At 50.0% G+C, this 16,079-nt stretch overlaps 1 protein-coding gene across 2 annotated transcripts in view; it reads right to left on the reverse strand.

The window, feature by feature from the left end:
- Nucleotides 1-16,079, reverse strand: part of GRIK4 (glutamate ionotropic receptor kainate type subunit 4) — a 142,163-nt gene that overhangs the window by 59,523 nt on the left and 66,561 nt on the right. For both annotated transcript variants that reach the window (XR_012045900.1, XM_072884468.1), the window contains exons 4-6: nucleotides 12,449-12,614; nucleotides 6,190-6,368; nucleotides 2,859-2,912 (exon numbers count right to left, since the gene is read on the reverse strand). Coding sequence is in view for 1 of the 2 variants with exons in the window: in XM_072884468.1 (XP_072740569.1) it covers nucleotides 2,859-2,912; nucleotides 6,190-6,368; nucleotides 12,449-12,614 (399 nt within the window). In the remaining variant the exon portion in view is untranslated. The remainder of the gene's footprint in view (nucleotides 1-2,858; nucleotides 2,913-6,189; nucleotides 6,369-12,448; nucleotides 12,615-16,079) is intronic.

Here is a 16,079-nt window from a genome sequence, read left to right on the forward strand (position 1 = left end):
AAGAAAAATGCAACAGACCTGCTCTGTTCTGCGAGTTTCATTAGGACTCCTGGAAAATTTGTTGAGCTGTTGCTGACAAAAAGGGTCCCTTGAGCTGGCTGAAGGAGGCTGATAATGAATTCGCACGCAGTAAATTAGCCTGTGGATATTTTTACATCAGGCTGCTCGCCTCTGCTCCGATGGAAATGCATTGGGGGCCGAGGACTTCCTCCTCATTTGCTCCCGCAATCTCCTGCCAAAGGCTGGCATCTGCTTTCACGCGTCGCTCTGCCTCCCCGCTGAACCGCGGGGAGAGCAACGCTGACGCTATCTGCAGTCATCAGGCTGGCTACGGAGGAGCCGTCACCCCCGAATCGCTCTCCCCATGGACCGGCGCCAGGGGAGTTGCAGCAACTTGCCTCCATCTAACGCTCCGCAGAGAGAAGAGCTGCGACACACAACTAGCTGTCGGCTGGGATGTGCTTATTAAATAAAATTAATGCTAGAAGACAGAAACAGAATTCCCCTCTAGTGCCACAGGGCAGGTGTTTAATTCAGCATTTTATCCCCTTTTCTCTTCTTTCTTTGCCTGAAATATTTTTCCATCTCCAAGAGCTTAATGCTATACAGACTGTCTATTCCCCTTCTGATGGGTTCTCCCTCCATTTAAAACCATCTTTTTGCTTGCTCCCCTTGACAGCAGTTCACTATGATTTTATCTTTTCTATTAGGCAGTGATTGCAAAACCTCAGAGGGTTCATTAGGAGCTTGATAATCCCTCCAGATTTATTAGTCTAAAGTGCTCACTCCCATCTCTCATCCCCATTTAAATATTACTAATTTCCTTAAACATCTCTTCCATCTGCCCAGGTTTTGCCCGATGTCACCTTTCTTTAATGGTCCCTGCCAAAAATCCAGTTAGTTCTGCTGAGGGCTGGTGTTTTGGACAAAGAGGTAAAATAACCTGGGTAAACAGATTAATACCCTGTGAGAGTGAATGGCAACAAAACTCATTTCTTTCTCACCTGCCAGAACTGCATTACACTAGATGAATGGGTTTCAAAGACAAATTTCACCTCGACCTCAAGCAAACGCTTAATCACACCCATGCTCAAAACTAGTGTGGTGGTGGGGAGCTTAATCTTTATAGTTATTTCTGTTGTCCAAGCACCATCTATGAACACAGACTCCACTGTGCTGGTGATGCGCAAATAGAAGTCCCTTACTACGTGCATCGTCCCAGTCCGTGGGGTGCACAGTGACTGCTGGGACTGGGGAGGGCAAGTGGAAGAAGAAACAGTCGTTGGGACCAGAGGGCAACAGGAAAACTACTTGCTGGGACTGGGAAATGACGGGAGTGGTTTACTGTTGTGAGCAGAATCTGATGGGGACGGCCACTGTCCCTTACCAGCTCTAGCAGCAGCACCAGCACAGCTGCACTCTGACTCAGGGCTGGCACTGGGGGCAAGAAATCACAAAGCAGCAGCCACTGCCTTAAAGCAAGTGGCCTTCACCTCCCGAGGGTGCGGTGTTCCCCCAGCCTCCATCACGGGCTGACCACCTCCAGGTACAGCCCTTCCTTTCGCTTTCCTGCCCAGTGCCGACCATTTGCACGGGGATAAACAGGAACAGTGAAGCTTGTTCTTGCTGGACTGATACTGAGCAAGGTCAGGACCTATGGGTCGAGCACTAAGCAGGAATCAGAATGCTATTAGTTCAGGTAGGAAGCTTGGTAGGTATGCTATTTCTATTTTTTGCATCTTTCTCTTTTCTGACATCTCCTTTCCCTATCCATTTTCCATTCTCTGTCCCAATTGCTCTCTTGGCTTTCAACCCCTCCATTTCCCTCCTTCCCCCTCCTCCTCTCCACTCCGGCTCTCCTGCCTACACGTTTGGCTCCATCCGTTCCCGTCTGTCTCCCACCCAAACACAAAGTGTGATTCAGCTCTCGGCTTTCCTGGCACACGCGCACCCTGGCATAAATATTAATAGAAATTAGAGAATATGAGTATCATTTGGGCTTGGAAGGCACCTCCACTTAATCATCCAGCCCATCCTGCTGCACTCAGGTTTCCATCATCCCCACACCAGCATTAATAGGTAGGTATCTGGTCTCCCTGGCAGTAGCATTTCCCCCACACCACTTGGCAGCCTGTTCAAGAGCCTTGTAGCTGCTGCAGCAAGAGAAGTTTCTCTGATGTTTATTTTGGGTTTCCCCCTGCTGCTGCCTAAGCCCATTACTCCTTGTTTAGCACAGTACTCAGGGATTTAACCACACGATCCCCCCATTAATGTTATTAGTAGCTATAAAGCCAAATCACCAGGGGCCATGCTGAAGATATACCCCGCTCTGCCTCTCAACATTTATGGCATCATCCTTCCTTTGTCTTACACAGCCGCTCTCAGAGGCGCAGCAGAAAAGCACGGGGCTGTGGTGCCCTCTGCACGCCCGCCCCAGCGCAGCTTGCCCTTCTCCCGGCGTGGGGAATGGGCTCGGGGGCTGACGCCTCCAGCGTAACCCTCCTGAGCCCTCGGTCAGGAACCACCCGTCTGCTGGTGCTTCCCAAGGACCCGCACATCTCATCGCACCGGCTCTGGCCGCAATGCCTACAAATCCTGCCTTTGGCAGCTGCACGGGATCCATCAGCGCTGCCAGGCACCCACCGGCTTTCACCTCCTGAAGGCCAGGGCAAGGCTCTCCCTGAGTGATGCTCAGGTTTGCAGGGGGACACCCCTCCTTGCCTCCCTCCCCCTCCGCTGCAAATCCCCCGCTTCGCAAGCACGTGGCTCTTCCCAACGCTCCCACGGGCCGGGGAGATCAGCTCCCATTAACATGACTCTACACGCACACGGGAGAAAAGCCGAGAAAAACGTCTTACCAGATTAGTGAAGATATACGTGTAATAGGCAGACGCCATTCCCAGTTCAGCTGCCTGTGAAGGAGAGGAAAGGAGATTAGACCAGAGCCTGACAATCTTCAATCTCCACTCCGGCAAGGCAGAGACTGGGCCACATTTGCTTTTTCATCCTTATCGCTCCGTGCAAGCGCTGCTGTCTTCCTGCAGGCGGGGAAGGGTGGGACACAGCAACACAATTTGACCTGTGAAATTAAAGTCTGGGGAATCAATTTTTCAGCAGGACTGAGCCTACCTCTGAGGTCTCCTCTCCACGACAGCACTGGCAAAGCACCTGCAGAGGGGCTGCCTGGCAGAGAGAAACCACCCAACACTGCACAGGCTGCAGCTCCAGACCCCTGTGACCATCCCCGCTCCCTCTGCAGCACGGTGCAAGATGACATTCGGGGATTTCTGCGCGTGGCCCCATCCTGCAGGTGTATCCAGCCAAGGACAACCTGAAGGAAGATGTCCATTGGAAGCAAAAGCTTTTGCACCCCCAACAGCAACGTTGGCAGAGGCAGCTGGCCTCTGCCGTACAGAACCCGGCAAGGCAAGGCAGGGTCCCGCAGCCCCAGCCTGCAGCCTCCAGAGCCCCTTGGGATGAGGAGTTTCTCGGGTGTACCGTGTGTTTGGAGGAAAGTGAGGTTGGCTGAGGTTTGCTGCTTTGTTAATGGATGCTGGTTTTCTCCTGTTCAACTATCAACATCTTTTTGAACACAATGAGGGAAAGCAGCAGTTGAGAGAGCTCAGGGCTTGTCTGCTTTCGCTACAAACAGTGTGAGAGCAAGGTAGAAAAAGCTCTTCTGGAGTTACAGAAAAAGGACAGTCATCCCAGTGATGGTTTTCCCAGATGTATCTGTCAGATTTGGGCTCCAGTCCCGCAAATTAATTAGGATGATTGAAACCTAGTAACTCAGCCCGTTCTCCAGAATTTAGACAGGGTTGCGACGACCACAGAAATAGAAAAAAAGAGGGTAAAAGTGTATAGAGATACAGAGAGAAGGACACAGATTTTTCCATGGGATGATCTGTTCTAGAGATCACGGACCAGATCATTGAAGTCCTTTTCCAAAATTCAAAATTCTCAGTAAACAAGGAGTTGGTTGTGGGAACAGATGCTCAGGAAAGTGGGGGATTAATCTGCAGATCCTCCTGAAAGCCTATGTTTCGCTGCCAAGCACAGCTGGTCTCAAATCATGCTTCCGGACCTTGGCAAAGAGGTTTTCCCATCACCCCAGACCACACAGAGGAACTGGAGGCAGGGAGGGAACCAAGGGCAGCACCTCCTTACCTGGTTTTAGTACCTTTCCATCTTCCCCAGAAGCTGGAGGATGGCAACAACAGGAAGTGAGTGAAGGAAAGATACAGCAAAGGGGAGGCTTAGATTGCACCTCTCCCTATTCCTGCCTATTCTTTACCTATTTCTGCACGAAACTGAGGTCACCACCATTGTGGTGGGAGTGGACACGGACAGAGGGGAAAGCTTTAGATGCCACAGATGACTGACAGTGGCTTAGGTCTGGCTGTGCCCAGACTTTCGGTTGCACATTGTCACCCTGTCCCTTGCACAGGTGGCAAAATGGACACAGCAAAGTCATTTAACCAAAAGAGCACGACGACTCCAGAGGAGGCTGCCGACCTGCCTTTCAGCCAGCTTTCCAGACAGCTGCCTCATTTTTAAGGCCCTACACCTGGCACCCGTTTCCCTCTCTTCTCCCTTCCTGGGGACAGCAATAATGTCAGCTCTCCCTCCAACCCACTTTGAGGTCAGTGCGTTTGATTTCAAGGGCAGAAAATCAAAGCGAGCAACAAGGCGCTCCCTGGGAGCATCGCTCCCATCCATTTAACGTGCCTGCTGGCAGGTGGGCGGCCAGGACCGGCTGGTAATCGAGGAAGCAACCATGTGTCTCCAGACCATATGTGGAGGGTAAGAGATGAGAAATTGCAATTTCTTTCATTGTCCAAGGCCAGGACTGGTCTCCTGAGATGGGTCTGACACAAGGCACTTTCAAACCAATAGTGCATTTTTTGTGCTGTTGGGGGGGGCCTGCTTGTGGGCAGGGGCAAAGGATATACCTATTTGCTCACCACAACCTCACCCCCTACTCTGGTTGCACCTCTATAAAGAAAATACTTTCCAGCCTCCCAAGGTGCAAGAAGTTGCGAGATCAGAAGCTCATTATTTATTATCTTCCATTCCTACAATCCTCTAGCCAGGAAGACTACATTAGGTTTTACTGAACTGCTGAAAAATCGTGGCAATCTCTGACATCTTTATCAGTCGTGGCAGAAGGATGCTGGAGCCGGGAAGGGAGAGTGCGGGTGCCTGAAGAGCGCTGCTGTGTGCCTGCGGGAAGTCCCTATAGCAACAGAGGAGGGGGACAGCTCTCAGCAGCCAGGCAGCACAAAACAGGGACCAGGAGAAAGGAAAAAAAAACAAACACAAAAACCAGAAACAACCAACCCACCAAGAAAACCCTGCCTGCATAGAGGGTATCCAAAAACACCCAAACCCGCCTATTTAGAAATGCAAAATTGCAGGCAGCGGAATAAAAATCTTGGGCAGGGCGGGGGAATAATAAAAACAGCTCTACTGGTTTCTGCTGGCTGTCATCAGGGACAAATCTGATACAGTGAAGGCCTTTGAATGACTGACTCCCTGATACTGCAGCCAGGACACCGTGCGTAAAGCCTGCACCAACAGCCAAAGGGAGACCCCATTGCTTGGATCCTGCCTCCCTTCAGGAAAGTACTTCTTGTTCCTTCCAGGATGTGGGAAACTGTACACAACTTTAGACTCCATCTGGAGCCACTGTTCAATTTTGAAGTCGACTATCAAAACAAATGCTAAAAACTGCAGCAAGAGACCATTTAAAAATAAACATGATTAAAATAAAATCTCGGTTAATAAGACAATAAAAAAGGAAGCAAAAAGTTAGAAATGTACTTGGAGAAAAAACGAAAAAACTATTGCAGTGACTAATTTCAGAGCGCTGAGCAGCCCTCCATGGCTGTTTGATGGCACCAGGAGCCACAAGCATGCACCACTTCTAGAAAGCACAACATCAGCTCAGAGCAATTAAACCATTGCTTCTACAGATACAGTCCTGGAAAGAGAGAGCAAATTATTTTCCCCAGAAACTCCATCAGTGGCAATTCCCCTCTCAGCAGAGAGCATTTCCAGTGTTGCTGCAGGAATTTTTACACTCCATTATCATACAACACCTGCATGAGCACGCTCATGTACTGCACACGGTATCTTGTTCAGTGGAAGCAGCCACATGTACAACTGTGACACTTAATAGACACTTACCTTTTGCAAAATGGTATGAGACATGGAAGCATTGGCGTGTACAATGATGGTAGCTGTTTTATCATCTCGGATCTCTTTTAGGAGAGGGGTAGGATCCCGGTTGTCATCTAGCATCCGAACTGAGAGTGTGTCCTTGGAAATGAGGAACTGCCGAAGCAACTTCTCTAGGTTTAAAAGGCCTTCAAATAAAAGGGAGAAAGAAAACCAGGTACCTTTAAAGTTTATGCTTTGTTCAAAAAGCATTTCTCCCATGGCCCATAGTCATCCCTGGTAGGAAGCAGTCCTGCAGTTCTGTGTCTGTGCACTGCAAAGGAAAGGATTTGGGGCTGCAGCACAGGTTTGGACCAGCAGGGAATGGGAAATGACGCAGCTATTCCAGCTGTTCTCCAGAGAAAAAGTGGCCCCAAAGGCCTCTTGGGAAGAGATAAGATAGCTGATACAAATTCGCTCAGGACCCCAAAGTCCAGACAATTCTCCATTATCTTCCTGCATGCAGGGTTGTTCTGGTTATCACTGGTTGCTGGAGGAGGATTCCTCCTCCTAAGCCTTTGCATTACTAGCTCCCAAACTAAGTGCCCTGCAAGGCACAACTTGATAGACTTTGGAAATCTTGGAGCACTCTGATGGGGAGCTGCTATCTTCCAAGGGCATATGTCCCTGGGGATGAAAAGCTCTGCTGAGAGTCTGACAAGGCAGAGATCATTACAAAAATACAACATTAGGTCTACATTAAAAAATTGTGAGTATGGTCCTAGCACAGTGCAGGATTACTTGTGGACTCGGGATTCCTAGAGCGACACAGAAGCCAATAATAAAACAAACCAACCAACCAGCATATTTGGTGCTTTATGGAGAAATTAGAGTGTAAAGCAGGACAATGTTCACAGTCCAGCAGCTCCATCACTGGGCAAGGTCTCTGGAGACCCACCTTCCACCTCCACGTCAAAGCCCTCCTCCCTCTTTCTGCCCTGCCATCTGCATTTCTGCCTTCCCTGTACCCCCCTGAGCCCTCCAAGTGCCGCAGCACGGCGCAGCCCTCTGCCTCCTTGGGCAGCGCCTGGACGTGATCAGCCGTGGGAAAGAGCCAGGACTCTGGCTGCCTCGGCACTCCCACGCAGTCTGCAGCACCAGGCTCTCCCTTTAGATGGGAGCTGAAGAAAAGAAGTAATAATTAGCGAGCACCCACATGGATGAGTCCCGACTTCCCTGGACTTGTGCCCTATTGCCTTCGGCACCTCTGATTGAAGTTTCTTCCTGCAGCTAGGTCATTGCAAGGGCTCCTTCCAACATGGCTTCCTTGATGTCTAATAAGGCATCAAAGCTCCTGCTGCAGCTTTTCTTAGTCAAGAAAGTATATTTGATAGCGTCAGTCTATCCAGCTGCTGAGTTTCATCAGGAAATAACCTCCTGTCAACTGATTGACCAGAGAGACCACCAGATGTAATCATTAGCAAGACACAGACAGCTAGCACAGTCACACATCCCATCCCTACAGAACAACAATCCAAAAAGGGGGAAAGCTGAACTGAAGGAAACTGAAAAGAACAGAACTATCAGCAGAAGCACGTCCCAGCTGGTGGAGGGGCAAAACCCATCCTTGAGACAGAGCTCTGCTCTTAACCTAACCCTACTTTTGACTGCATGAAACAGCTCATTCACCAGAAGGTCAGGGGCTGGGGAAGCGAAACGGTGCGATGTGATTAGCGTTAGAGAGCACCGCTTTCAAGGACTCCCAGGACTTCACAAAGGTAACAAAGCAGTGCATTAAAAGGGATACATCCAAGATGAGGAGCCTCTCATTCACAGTGAGAGTTTTTCAGCAAGTTAAGTTTGCACTGAGCTCTTTACAATGCATTCGCCCCTTTTTCTCTGAGTACAGGTAGGAATGCAGCAAGGCACTACAAAACCAGCAGTGGCCAGGACTTCTCTAGATCACACCGGCTTCTTTTTCTTCCTCACTGGCCAGTGAATTCACTCTGTATACAGGACACATGGACTAGCTCAAGTGAACAGTAGATTTTACCTGCGCCCTTCATTTGATCTTTGTGAGGTTTATTTTCACCTTATTCCACATCTGCAAGGGACCAGACAGGTTGCTGCACGTAACAGTCCTGAGAATACCAAGTTTACTTACAGCTCATCCCAACAAAAACTGCCGCTGCAAAAGTGAGGAAGATTTAAGAGCACTTCACTAACTTTATAAAAGTCTTGCATTAAAAAAAAAAGACATAGGAACTTACTCTTTTTTTCCACAATGATTTAAATTTCACGGCATTTAACACTGTACTCTGAGAAATGGATGTTTAGGAGGAGGGGAGGCAGCACTAGGTGCAGCTCCCCAGGCACTCACCACCAAACCTGCACCCAATTTAAGCCAGTGATAAGGGCTGAGCACACCTGGCCACCGAAGCCAGGACCCACCGTTGCTGGCACTACGGCCCACGGACTGAAGTCCCCAGGACTATCGCTGAACATAAAATACTTCTGCCCTTGGAGAGAGTTCCCAGGCAAACATCATGGTGAAGCACAGGCTGGCAGCAGGGAGTGCTGGCACTGCAGCTGGTACGGAGCGCTGCCAGAGATCATGGCCCCACGGCGCTCGGCTTTGGACAGACCTGAAGGAAAAGGGAGAGCTGTGCTATTCTGCACGCCACCCTGCTGGTGGAAGAAGCCCAGATTTACACCACGACGTGGCTTTCGAGGGGACAGAAATCCACAGAAAGGGGTGGGTGCGTGGAAGGCAATCTTCGGCCGTCCCCTTTGGAAATGTACCTTTTCTATTTAATTTCCTGCAGAAATAAAAGTAGATCCTGCTCCTTAATGCCAAAGGTTGTATATCTCAGCCGTAAGTTAATCTTGCAAACTGGAGAGCATCCCTCTGCCAACTGCTACGAGTTTGTGATTCGCACCAGACCCTCGGCTTCCTCTTCATTCTTCTCTTTGCTGACTACCTCTGCACCTCCGTCGCTGCCTTCTCCTCCAGCCCACAGCTCACCAGGGCACGAGCCCAGGTAAGACAGCCACCCTGGCCTCTGCGGGGAGGCATGCAGAGCCCACCTGCTAAGTTTCTAAAGCACATCAGGCACAGAGAGGAGGAAGCGGGACCAGGGAAAAAAGGAAGCGTTCGATCTCCTCCTTTCATTCAAGGAAATCATAGTTTCCAGCACGGTAGATCCTACCTGTAGCCTCATCAGGCCTCTCCTGCTTGCAGCTCCTCTTGTCTTGTGGAGGGAAGTCTCTATTATCTGAAGAGATTCCCCTTTGTTTGATGAGGAGAGGATGTGAGATGCTGCTGCTGACAGACTGGCACTTCAGAAGGCTGCTCCGCAGGTCGAACACGAGCGAGGGCTCGTAGACCCCCTCCTGGCAACTCTGAAGTACTAAGGCGAGGACCGCTGTGCGCGCAGAGGCTGCGCTGTTTGAACAGTCCTACGGGGACCGCAGGTATGCACCGGGGCAGGTCAGTGGTTTGAGCTGGCCAGTGGGAAGCCCTGACCTTGCTTACTTTGTTTTTCTTTTTCTTATGCAAACATTTGGAGCTGGCAGGAGTAGCCCACCCCTAAGCTCTCTGCAGATATGGCCTCCCCTCCCGAGTACCGGGCGCACCTTACAGCCCACTGCCAGGGAATGCCCTGGGAAGCAGGAAAGGCAGGACCTGAAGGCCTTTGTGAACTCCCACACCCCTGCTTATTGCTCTTGCCTATGAGGCTACTGGAGAGGAGATGGGCTCTGTCTCTCTGAGCTTTCCTGACCAAGGCCCAGGACACCAGCAGTTCTGTTCATGGTTGCGCAGGATTTGTGCAGGTGCAGTTCTTGACCCTGACGCCTGGGAAGAGAAGTGGTGATTTCCATCATCCAGGCTCGCTCTTACATCAACAGCACTGCTTCAGAAATCTCCCTGTGGCCCTGGGGCGTGCCCAAGCTTTTTGATGTCAGTGCCCTCGTCTCCCTTCCTAAGCACAGGGTGTTATTTCCTCCCCTCTGACAATCAGAGCGTACAGAGTAGCTCCTGTGAAGTCTACGCACCCCTGTATTTGTCTGTGGTTGCCTTTTTGGGTTAAGGTTTCTGTGGAATGACACAAAGCCTTCCATGTTAGGACTTCAGAGCAATTCACAAACTAGCTACTTATTACACACCGCAGAGAAACTGAGTCACGTAATCTTATTCTATTCACCATTGCATTACACTTAGGCTGGCCTAAGTCCATTGACTTTGAGGGTCATTTTCTGCTTCTGCCAGAAGACATTACAATCAGTCCCCAGAGGAAGGATGCAGCTCCTTACAGCGATAGCATGAGCATGATGGGATAGGACCCAGGAGTCCCATCACACAGCCTTGTACTTAAACCAAAACAGCTATGACTTTCCCTCCTGGGATCTAAATAATAACATCCCTCAAAACAGCATTTCCTTACTGATTTCCTTACTGATGAGCAGACAGCTCATATGCTCCCCTTATTTGCCTCCGGGGAACATTTCAAAAGCCCAAAGTGCCTTGAGTTAGTTGTTTAAGGACTGTGCTTAGGAGCCCTGCTTGTCCTAAGGGAAAATGAGGGCTTGTGCTCCTACACGAAGCTGGATTATGCCTTTTCTGCACTCCGTTGTAGTCAGAGCATGTTGTGCTTCAAGCCTAGCTCAGATAAGGTCCTTACTGAGCACAAAGAGCAGGATGCATGAAAGGCACCTGTCCCACTGCTCCCCTGGGTCTGGGAAGGACTCGGGTTGCACAGCACGTCCTAAATATTGAGATATCCAGGAATACCAGAGTAAAATAAACCGGACTGATTCAATTAAAGGGGTGTTATTTTAATGCAAGCAATTTGGTTCCCATGGTTTTGATCCAGTTAAATGAAGAATCATATTAATACCAGGGAGTTATTAATGTTTCAATGGGAGGCACCTGCATGTTTTGGCACGTAACTGGGGAGAAGGGCAGGGGTGTACGGCGGTGTGCTGATGTGTATGTGTGCTCCATGCCTGGCAGCAGCGTGAGGACAGAGCTGCGAGCGTGTTGCACGGCAGGTGAGAAAACCTAATTAGCTTTTCTTCCTTCTTTTTTTTTTTTTTTCCCCTTTTTGCTTAGGGTTAGACAATGAAAAATTCCAGCACTAGAAGTAATGTAGGAGACCATTTGCATGATTTTAATTGCATAATTTAGGGTCGGGTCCTCTGCTGGGATAAATCTGAGCATGCCTACTGAAGGCAATTTACTGACTTAGTCAGCTGAGGACGTGGTCTCCTCAGGGTACATCAAGCAAAAAGAAAAGGCAAAGACACTCTTATTCCTTCTGTCCCTGTGCAGGAATCTGCCACCACACTGCGTTACTAGCACAGCTGGTGGCGTGAAGTTTGCCCAGGGCTAGCTGGAAAGGATACTGCCTCTCCTTTCTACCTGGCCCCATGGTCAGAGACGGCTAAGCTCTTGCCAAGTGTCCCCAAAGCTATCACTGGATCCACGTGCCTTTTTAAAGCCCTTTTTCTAGGCTCGCTTGTATGGTAAACTCTAGCGCAAATGAATCCGGCTACAGGATGATAAAAGCAAAATAGATGTGACTACTACTCACCAGCTACCTACATACACACTGACCTTAAACAGCACAGGGCACAGTTTACTCTCTCTAACCACTACGACACAGAGCCCGCTCCTGCCATGTTAGAAGAGTTACGCAGAGATGAATACGGTCTTGCTGAGGTGAGTGCTCCAGCATCCAGATGCACAATTACCAGCAGATGTATGGCTGCAGAGCCCAAGAGGGTGTGCAGTGTATTGCCTATTAATCAAGTCGTGCTTTTAGGCCACAAACTGCACGTGGGTTTGGGAAAGACATTTCAAAAAGCTTTACTTGCCTAAAATAACCTCCAGAAACAAGCCTAAGCCTTTTTTTTTAATTTCGAAAACCCATCTGTGCAAGCAAAACACTCTTCAGATTGTCAAACAGAAGGCAGGCAAGTCTCTCCCCCACCCCCTTTCCTCCTCCCACGAACACCACAAACACCTCCACAGGGCAACAGGGTGGGAAACCTGCCCTGCAGGTCTCCGCTGTTTCAGGCTGCTCTGACCGAGTGCCCACCTGATGCCAACAGAAGAGACCTTGCCACCACAACCAGGCGAGACGAACGCCCTGGGATGCAACAGCGAGGCAGCTCTCACATGCTGCCTGTGGGACCTTCTCCAACAGGCACCAAACAAGCAGGAGGAGATAGAACAGAAGGCACCGCGAGCAGAGGGGCAGCCGAACCCAGCCTGGCAATGACTTACATTCAGCTTTGGCACAGATGAGGCAGGCAGTGGTGCAGTTAAAGAAATTCAGGATTCCTGCCACGGCCACGCTGATATCGGTGTTGCTGGGGTGGAGGTTGAGGGTGGTGAACCGCTGGAGCTGCAGCTTCAGGAACTCCTCTGGTGCCACTTTGAAGTGAGGAACCTAAGTGGGGAGGAGGGGAAAGAAAACATAATTAAAGAGGAAAAAGAAATGAAAACAAGTAAATCTACCATAAAGGACCTTTGGTGTGAAATGCACAGCAGGCAGAAAGTGAAATATCCCAATAAAACTGCAGAAGCATCACTGGAGTGAAGCGAGGAGGGTGGGATTTGTGCAATAGCAGAGGAAAATAATTATCGCAGCAACAAGAAGCCACAGGAAGGAGTGGATCAGGAAAAGTCTTGCTGAGCCACTCAGAGAAAGGCAATGGGGGCTGTGATTACAGCACAGGAAACCATTCCGGATGAGTTCAACCTAATTAGCTTGGGCACTAATTGTAGCCGGGCCCACACTTCATTTCGGGCTTGCTGCCTGGGTAAATACAGAGGATGCTTTGCAGTCAGGCAGGGAGCTACACAGCCCGTGCTGGAGACCCCCAGACCTTTGCTGTGTGCTGGATGGATGAAGTGCTGCAAATCCACCTCTGCCTGCAGTACCCATGTGTCGTCAGGTAATTAGGAGAGATGAAGGGAAGAACAAGATGACCCTGCGCTGGCAAGGCTCAGGAGAGAGAGGAACAGATGCAGCAGCCAGAAGCTTTGGGCTTTTTTGATCAGCGGAGAGGTAACAGGTGGACATACGTCGGGCAAGCTCCAACGGGACCGTAACCACGAGTCCTAATAATGCCGCGCTTGTCATTAATACAGCGGAGCAGGAGGTGGGAGTGGGGTGCCGTTTCCCAGGGAATTTGGGGAAGGGGGAGCAGGGAAGCTGCATGGGGAGAGAGCCCCAGGGCTCCCTCCGAGGCAGCTTTGCTGCACACCTGGCAGTTGCACGTAGAGGGAACGGGTGGGCAAACAGATCAAGCTCAGACACCGGGGGTTCAGCCAAGTAAGGAGAAGGAATATTGTTTTCCTTTTGCTGAGTGAATTATTTGGAAGAAATAGAAGACAGAGAAAGGGAAACATCTGCTCAGCTTCATTAGAGGGAGTGTCAAGTCCTCTTTTCCTCCATTACTCGTCCTTCCGGATGCTATCATCCCATGTCTCCCATCTCTCTCCTCTTGGGAAAGGCTATTAGTAGGTTGTGATGGCTGCATTATTGACAGCATACGCTGTTTGGTTAGCAATAGGAAAGTTAAAGAGTAACAAGCTGCTATCTGCCTTGATTTCACTCTGCAGCCCTCATCCTGGGCTCTGTTAACAGGGAGAAGCAGACTGTAAGCGAAAAGCAAAGTCCTTTAACCAGAGCAGACAGGGCAGCTCCAGTACAAGCGTGCTGATCGCTCTTGGGAGCCAGATGGAACCTGAGACTTGCAGCAACAACCGCTAACAGAGAAGAGAGAGATGGAGACAGAGATGAAAGCAGCCACCACCACAGCAGCTCCTGCAAGCGCCCAGAGCTGATCACAGCCCTGATTCAGAGCTCACCTTCAGTCCCGGAGCCCTCCTCTCCTTTCCAAGAGCTCTGCCCCGTGCAACACCCCTCCCCAGACCGGAGGGAAGGAAATCTTTAGGCCACAGGCACTAGAGGGGTAACACAGGAGACACAGGTTCATCCCCCAGTTTTACCACAGGTGAACATCAGACCAGTCACTCCACCATCTGGTGCCTCGGTGGTAAAATGGGGACACTCTTCTTTACCTGATGGATGGCTGTAAGTACAATGGCTCTGGCTGGGTTGCTGTATCACGTTTAACACAGCGGCACCAACTGATGCTTCTGTGATATAAATCACAGGGAGTTACTGCAGGTTTACATCACTAGGAGGGCAGCCAAGATCAAGCTTGAGAATCAAATACCTTAGAAGTACACTAGCACTCACCTTTCATTTCTGAAAAAAAAAAAAATGAAGAGACTTAGATCAGAGACTCAGACTGAATATGAATTTCAGGGGGAAAACACTTGCAATCTGTTACTGCAGAGTTGTCTTTGCCTGGGATGGAGCACATGTCTGGAGACAGCACTCCAAAACTGGAGAAAGCACTACAAAATACTCTCAAGAGACCCATCCTGCTGTAGCCCAAAGCACCAGGTCTAAAAGATCTCTTCCATCTCTTCAACACTTGTGATTCTCAGGGAACAAAGAACAGCAGCCATTTGTGAATGCAAGTTATTTACAGTGCTCAGTTCCAGGCACTCCCCTCCTTGGAGGCTGGGCTCCAGAGAGACCACTAAATGGCTGAGAGATGTTATCTGTCTTTAAAGGGATGAACTATGAGAAAAGAACTCAATTTCTTTTCCTGAGAGCAGAGCCAGATCAGTGTAAGATGGTTCAAGGCTTATAAAATATTAAATCAGGCACATAGTCTGGACACAGATAAAAAGGGTATGCACTGATGGAACACCAGCAAACAGAAAGGGGTGCAGCTTTCCAAGTATGCGCACAAAGCAATGGCACACCTGGGAACTTTGGCCGGGATGTGCATTTGCCAGGGCAAGCTGAGGCTTTTGCACCCCTCAGTCAGCGGGGACATGGTTCGCATTGGTGTTGCATGTGAAGGAAGCTGAAGTAAAAGGTGACACAGATGAAAACAAGGACAAGGGAGCCAGAAAAGAGAGAGGAAATGGAAAAGGAAGAAGCTGCAAGAATATGCGCATTAGGAGAAGGGGCGATAAACCAAGCTGTCAACTCTGCTCATTAGAAGCTATGGCAGAGCATGGGAACGACGATATAGCAGGCAAGAGGACTGCAGCAAGTCATCTTTGCCAAGGGTGTCCTGGAGTACCATAGGCAGGTACCTCACTGCCCCTGTCTAATGAAGGTAACATCCTAGCTCTGCCTTGCAGCTGGGACATGAGGACAGAATACACTGGGGATGATGAGGCACGTGGACATCAGCTGGAGAGGGTTTGGGGAGTGCGGGTGGAAAGGAGAGGTGTGCATACACAGAAACGATGACTGAGAAACAGAGCACCAGACTTGAACAACAAACGCAAGAGGCAGACCCAGGCGAGGGAGAAGGCAGAGCTGGAAGCTGCAGCTGCAGCGAGCTGTGCAGCTGTGGCTGGGACTTGGCATAGATGTGAGAGTCTCAAACGAAAGCCTTCAAGGCTGCAGAAAGCCCTTCTGCATGGGATCTGCACAGAAGGCATTGCTGCTCGGTATAGTGGTAAATTAAAAAAACTAATCCATACTTACTAAATCACCAGCAAAATGCTGTGTTCCCAGGGAGCCTGGGGACCAGGCAGCAGCCAGCGGGAAGCACTGCTGCGATCAGAGCCCAACAAGAGCATCTTTGGCTTGAAGGACAACATGCAGAAGGTGGGGCTGGGGAACAGGTCAGGATCTCTGCAGTGCCCCTTACCCATGGTGGGCAACTCCACTCTCACCCCAGGCCTGCCACGAGCCACTGGGAAGAAGGAGCCAGGGCTCCTGCGTTACCCTCCCAGCCCTGTGTAGCACCCGGCGCAAAGGCGTTGGGGCCAAGTCAGTCAGTGCACGGGCAGAGACTTACTCCAACACAGG

This window comes from Ciconia boyciana, chromosome 20 (genome assembly GCF_034638445.1).
Source record: "Ciconia boyciana chromosome 20, ASM3463844v1, whole genome shotgun sequence".
In the NCBI taxonomy this organism is placed as follows: Eukaryota; Metazoa; Chordata; class Aves; order Ciconiiformes; family Ciconiidae; genus Ciconia; species Ciconia boyciana.